Below are 7,173 nucleotides of genomic sequence, written 5' to 3'. Positions count from 1 at the left end.
CCCCCCCCCCAAACACATCCAACTATCTGTCTGGAAATTCTGGTTAATAGAGGGTTTCGGTTACTCAAAGGCCAGATGCCAGATAACAGGGATTTTACTGTAATTGGCCATGTATAAAGGTTTGTTTCTAGTGGTGGAAAACTTGCATTGCTAGAAATTATTTAGGGAGTGAGATCAGCACAGGTGTTCAGTTTGCAGCTGCCCCTTTTCCCCTGCTCCTTGCACCTTCCCAAGATTGGGGAAAGTGTAGGCCACTCCTCCTCCTGTTTCCAGGGGGACTGGAGCATTGGGGCATAGTCTGCTGTCAGCCTCTCACACCGGGGCCTCCAGAGTGAGAAATGGGCAGCACTGCTCTCTCTGTTTGGCTTCTGGATGCTGGTTGAGTAGACTGAGCCCTGTGGCAAAGCCCCTGCCCATTCTAAACACTTAGGACTCCTTCCTGTATGAGGTGCTGGTGGTAGCTTTACCTTGCTACCTTAGGGAGAGCCTCCCTAAGCCTGTTTTCCAGCCCTTACAGCTTCCCTTTGCTGCCTGTACCACCCAAATGGCCACTAGGGTGACAGTTAAGTCAATAAAGCTAGAAACTGGGCTACCTACTGACTTTTAAATTGCTGCCTTAGGGGGCAAGGGGAAACCACCTGGGCCAAGAATTGGACTTTGGGAAACTTCCCCCAAGCCTATTTTCTGGCTTCACCAGCCTCCCAGTTAGGTAATGCAAGTGGAAATGGGAAGCCAGAGGAGGCCGGCAAAGCCCCTCACCTCTTTCCAAAACTGGGGACTGCCCAGTTTGGGGAAGGTACAGGATGTAGTGCCTGCCATTCACTTCCCTGCTGGAACTGGCAAAGCTCCCAGCCTGTTTCTCACTCTGGGGACTCCGGTGTGAGTAGAAGGTAGAAGGCTTGTGGCACTGCTGCTCCCCAGTGTGTGAGGAGCTGGCAGGGAGCAGTAGGTGGCCCTTCCCTGTGACTACACTCCTTCTGGAGGAGTGAAGCCAGGGAAATGTTCATTCTTGCAGGAGAAACTCTCCTGAGACTGACTTCTACTTGCTTGCAGTCAGCTTATTTTTCATCTCGAAGCTGGAATCGCCATTTTTTGGTCTGGGGAAAAAGCAAATATGTGTATACTTTTCGTTTCTATTGGGAGAACAGAATTTTTTTTTTCTAGAAGAAACTGAACATATGTACATGGCCATTTAATCACTACAAACCAGAAACATTAATTAAGTTACCCATTTTGTAAAAAGAAGAGAATGATATTAACAGGCTTTGCTCCATGAGGATTGTGAAGTACACAGTTATTAACATCAGTCTTCCCCTGAACAACTTTTCTTAGGCTGATGAGAGGAAATACTGCTCCTATGCATATTGCTCAAGTTGTATGTCTCCTGACTGAATGTGGTCTAAGAGCATACTCAGTGCAGCTACCATACAGAAACCCTGTGAAGCTTGAGTATGATTTTTATAATTTTGGAAATGTTAACATATTGCCTCTAAAGGTCTACTGAGTATTTGCAAAAGCTAATATTTAGAGTGGGGGTATGTAACCCCCGGCATGGGTACCAGAGCATGGCATGTGGAGGCATTTTGGTTAGCACGTGCACCCTTGGGGTAGACGGTGGGGAAGGGAACAGGGCTGCACTGCCACAACAAGGTTCAGGTGCCTCTGACATCTGCTTCTGGCACACCAACATAGAGGTTGGGCACTCTCCCCAAAAACATTGCTGACCCCTGATTTAGAGATTTATAATTGGGCCAACATTTTTTTAAATAATTTTTGATACTAACAACAAGCAGGTCTTTGGTCCCAGGGGTTTCCCCCTTTTAAATCAAGTTTCTTCTAAAAAAGAAAAAGTAAAAAACAAAAAAAAGGCATTTGATCTTAAAGAAATGGTTGGAAGAATTAAATTAGCAACATGATCCATTTCCAGTTATGAGCCAATGAATAATGAGTTTGTGATGAAAAGTTGAACAACTTTTACTCTATCAGACAGATTTTTCTGTGACCATGCTGAAAACAAGTAATTATAGAATTGAAAATGCATATCCACCTCCCTGCCCAAGATCTTCACTCTGTACTGGACTTTCTGCCAGCGGGGCTTGCCATAGAGGCCTGTGCTGATGAATAGTTTAGTCCTAGGAATGCAAAGTGTAAACATTTAAATGTGTCCATATGTATATGTATACACCTAAGTTCATAGTTGCTTTTTAGTTTAAATGCTTAATAGGCTTTGTGTCCTGTACCATTTTTTCCAATATAGTCATCTGTACAGCTTGAATTTAGTATTTATTAAAATCTGGTTTAAGGGACTTTAAAGGAAATAATTATCAATTAGTGAGCAAAGATTTTATACAAGTGTGAAAATTCTAACAAAGCCAGGAAAAAAAAACCCAAACCATTTCAGCCACTCCTCCATTCTTGGGTATTACAGTAAGATATTATTTTTAAATGTCTTCAGATTGTACCACTACTTTTGTGGGCTGTTCATTGTTTTGTTTTGTTTTGCTGCTATTCAAAAGGTAAGAAGCCAGATTACTAGCCTGTCTCTCAAACATATCCAGTCTAAGTGAATCAACAAAATATTTAGCAGAGAAACGTAATACTGACATAATACAAGACTACTTTGAATTTAAGTCAACCCCCCTAATAATTAGATTATGTATATGGAAAATTCTACATTTATTATGATTTTCCATGTAGAATCATTATTCGAGGGTTATCTTAAATTTGTCCTGTTTCCTGCCCCACCCCCACACCTCTGCTGTGGCAGGAAAAGCAGCCTCACTCCCACTCTTCTTCCCCACACCATTTGCCCCTCCCACCCAGTGCTTACCCCCTGCTGCCTGTTCTCCCTGGCCACTTGACACCTCCCCCTCCCCTCCAACACCTGCCAGTTGCTTCACTCTGGTGTCTCCCCCTCTGTTGCCTCCTCCCTTCATCCTCTGATCCCCCACCTCTCCCATGGACACATGCTATAAAGGAAGTTAAGACTAATATAAGACTAAGAAGTGAATTTTTACACCTCCTTTCTGAAGTGTTCCTACATGTTCTGTTTAAATGTGAGAGCTGAATGGAAAAAATTATGATAAAAAGGTATTTACTAACAATATCTTTTCCTATGTAAAAAATGTACCATGTATAGATCCAGTCTGATACAGCTCAGTACCACAAAATTTATTATTCAGCAAGTGGACCTGGAATTAATGAAGAGCCAAAGGGTTTGTTTTACATAGAGAGAGAAACTGGGAATATCTTCGTTACACGTGCAATAGATCGTGAACAATATCCATCATTTCAGGTAGGGGACTAAATAGTATGTATGAGTAAATGGGTTAATATTTTTACTTTTGTTGCTTTTGTGTTTCCAGACAACTATCCCAAATGGTAGGTGATATTTTGGAGTTCCTGAGCAGAAATAAATGATGCAAGGGAAGAGACTTAAAAGTCGAAAGCAAGTCTATCCATCTTTTAAACATCCAGGGGTCATGTGCCCTAGGGCAGTGGTTCTCACCGTTTTTTGTACCAGGACCCATTTGTAAACATTGATGGCCAATCTCAACCCAGTGCCCCTCAATCCTGACCCTCTGCCCCCTCATCCCACAGTCCCCAGTCCCGAGTGTGGGGGGCTGGGAGTGGGCGTGTGGGGCAGGAGGGCCCCAAGCAGTTCCTTGCAGGTTGGAACTCTGCCAGCCTGCAAGGGAAAACCCATGGTTTTCCACATTTCTGTCTGTCAAAAGAGAATCCATTTTTTAAAGTTTATCACGACCCTTTCATATTCTTGTGACCCACAGGCTGAAAAATGCTGCCCTAGGGGCCACATCAGCAGCAGCTGCACCAGTGCAAGCCATGGGCCCCATAGCCACATGGCATGTGGGTGCCCCCTCACTCCATGTTGTTCCACAGGTGCCTGAACCCCACCTTCAGCTCCCTGGCTGCAGATTCTCCTGCTGCACAGTGCTACAGAGGTATCCTGGGCTGTGGGCTCCTCTGGCGCCATGGTCTGTCTTACTCCACTGCCATGGCACCTGGGGGGACAGAAGGAATGGGAAGCCTGGGACCCCTGGCTGCTGCTGCAGCTGGAGCAATAGGGAGAGAAGTGGCCAGGTGGGAACCCAGGGGCTGCAAGTGAGCTGCTCATGGGACTTGTGGCCACAGGCTGCTAGTTGGAAAGGCCTGTTCTGAAGCAGTGATTCTAACCAAGGATACCATAAGATCCTTTAAAAGGTGCATCGGGATTTGAGGAGTTAAGTGCTCACTTGACCCCACCTGGCCCCAGGGCAAAGAGAGAAGAACTTGCTGTTAATTCTTCTCTTCCCCCTGCCCCTAATGCCTGTTGGGCCTGTGTGCAAGGACATAAGCACTGTAATAAATAAATTCATTTTTAATTGGGGGTGCTACTAAATTCAGACAAATTATGGAATGGCACATTGAATCTAAAGAGGTAGAGGACTATTGGTTTAAGAGTGGCTTGTGAAACCAGTTTTATTAACCAATGTCTAATTTTGACAGTGTGTGTTAGAGAGAGTCCTCATTCTGAGTTTCTGGGGACTGAATTGAAAAAGACCACATAAAATGCAAATTATGCTGAAGTCAAAGATAACCAAGACTTCTGCATTAATTGAGCAATACTTTCTTGTGCTATTTAGCTTTAATATTTGTTAGCTGGATTCATTTCTCTCTCTGCTGGCTGAAGCTGAGGAAAGGCAGGTAGTAGAAGAAAACTGATTTGTTTCTAAAAGGAAGTGCTAGTATTCTTTTATTTTCCTATACTATTGGAAAATACTGTTTTTTCATTAGGGAGCTAAGATTTTGCAATATTGTATTAGACATTAATTCTATAGTAAAATCTGATTGATTTGTCACTCCAAGGGGACTGGTAATGATAACTAATTTTCCCCAAGTGACTAATTATTAGTAATTTCTACTTTGTGAGATGCATTTTGTACCCTATAATAAAACATAGTAAAGAACATTTTTACGTGTATAATTTAAAAATTATATATATTACAAAATTCCAAGTACAAATTGTACACTCTGAGATTTGTCTGATAAACATTTAATGTATAACTTATTACAAAAATTCAGAGTAATTGCTATAAGAATAGCTCATTGTTATTGCTGTTAATATTGAGCCTTAAGCAGTCAATGATGCACTGTATAACTTAGTGTGACTACTCAAAAGAGAGGTTTACTCAAATCTGCAACACATTCCCAAGATGCAGGACATTCTGGGAAACCAACAGGTTGGTAATTTTTAAGCCAGTGAACTATCAGGAGCAAATTCCATTGCAATTTAGAAGGTACATATAGAAAGGATAAATTATGCTTTAACCAGTTATAAATTAACTGAAGTGTTTTGTGTTCAAATCATAGGACTCTGACAGAAATTCAGGGCATGAAGAAATAAACCCTAATTATGCTTGATTATTCCTGTAACAAATTAACCAGATGTGACTCTACCCTGCTTCCCCACCTCCTCCCAACTTGTTTCCCAGTGAATTTGCTCCCTCCATTTCTACTTTGGGATTCGATTTGCTAGACTAATGCCTTAACAGAAAAGAAAATGGACACAGGTGTTCAAGTGCCAACTATAATTTCTTTTCCACCTCCTGCCTCAGTCACATATAAACAGAAGAGTACAAGAATCTCTCACATTATGTTTGGGTATCACTCTGTACACTACTGAAACTAAATGTTGAGTTCTGGGGTGCATCTAGATAAGCATGGATGTGTGGTATGTGGTATTTGCAGTGCCACACACCACACACAAGCATTCCCTGTGCTGCTACCTTCTAGCACAGGGGTTATTTTTGACCCCAGGACATCCTGGGATCAAAACACCCACACCAAAAAAAAAAGTGGGCTGGCGCACATTGCGGCAGTGTGTGCCACCCAAAACTGGAGCCTGGGTGGCTGGAACCAAGCTGTGGCTGTTAGCCAGGCTTCCTGATGCAGGACTGCCATGGCTGCAGCTCCCTGAGGACCTTGGAACCCTAGGTAAGGCTGCTGGGGCTAGCATAGTTGCTGGCCCCAGCCTTCCTTACCCCACCCAGCACAGTCCCCAGGGACAAGTAGTAGCGGTGCTGCTATTGTCCCTGGGGAAATGCCTGTCCATGCACATCTGGATGTGCCCCTATTGTCTTTTTGGAGAAAAAAAACAACTTAAGCAAGTTATATCAAACCTTAGTTCTTCTCTTTTGAGCACTAGTGCTGCTGTGACAGAGGTTAGAACCCCCACCATTGTTTTGTCTGGCGCACAGATGCCAGCTAATGTTTCTTCAGATGGTGAGGAGTAGGGTGTATCAGGAAATGAACTTGTGGGCTTGTACAAGGATCGCACTGGCAGAGATTTGTAGAACTGCCAGGAACATCCGCCCCTGAAACTCGCAGGCAAACCAGCTTTGGATGGGTCTCTGGCTGCCTATACACAAGCTCATTCATGTTCTAATTAGAATGTGTCTGAGCAGACTTGATTAATCGAGTCTGTTCTGCGTTCTAATTAGAATGCTTCAGCATCACTTCACTGCCACATGTATTAAGCCCCTGCATTTGAAAAATTGGTTGTAGGGGTGCTTTAGCTAAACCTCATCAAATAAGCTTTAGCCAGAACTTCCTGCAGCCATTTTTAAAAGCGCAGGGGCTTAATACATGACAGTGAGCTGTTTTAACTAGAGCGGTTGTACAGGAACCACTCTAATTAAAAATGCCCCCCTCCATCCCCTCAGCATGTTTACAGGCAGCCATTGCTTTCATCTACAGACAAACATTAAGCAGCACTGGAAGTCTACAAAAACTTGCCATCATGCTTAGAGGCAGAGGGAAGGCACCTTTCAGTAAAGGTGAAAAACATTCTGCAATTATTTGTTCTTCTATCTGTGACTGATCTCCCTGTGGAAAAAGGCTGGTATTCCACAAGTTGCTCTATAAACAGTAAAAGACATGGTTCCAAAATGAGTTAGTAAATGGTTTGGGTTTCCTAACTTTTTTAATGATTGATAGTGGGTCAAAACATAAATTCTTACTCATTATATTCAGATTGATGAAATGGAAATGTTTCCTTTGGAGGTGTGGAAATAATACCAACTGTTTAGTAAGGGATGGGAAACAGTTAACTGCAGCATGTCGATCAAGAGCTCATAACAACAGTCATTTCTATCACATATGATTTGAAGACAC

General features: G+C 42.9%; 1 protein-coding gene across 2 annotated transcripts in view; it reads left to right on the top strand.

The window, feature by feature from the left end:
• LOC102385731 (desmocollin-1) overlaps positions 1-7,173 on the top strand; it is a 44,637-nt gene that overhangs the window by 7,133 nt on the left and 30,331 nt on the right. For both annotated transcript variants that reach the window (XM_006016398.3, XM_006016400.3), the window contains exon 5: positions 3,140-3,295. In XM_006016398.3, the coding sequence (XP_006016460.1) occupies positions 3,140-3,295 (156 nt within the window). The remainder of the gene's footprint in view (positions 1-3,139; positions 3,296-7,173) is intronic.

Source organism: Alligator sinensis, unplaced genomic scaffold, assembly GCF_000455745.1.
Source record: "Alligator sinensis unplaced genomic scaffold, ASM45574v1 scaffold117_1, whole genome shotgun sequence".
NCBI classification, from domain to species: domain Eukaryota; kingdom Metazoa; phylum Chordata; order Crocodylia; family Alligatoridae; genus Alligator; species Alligator sinensis.
The sequence above is the reverse complement of the archived record's forward strand: the minus strand, read 5'-3'. Positions and strand labels throughout refer to the sequence as shown.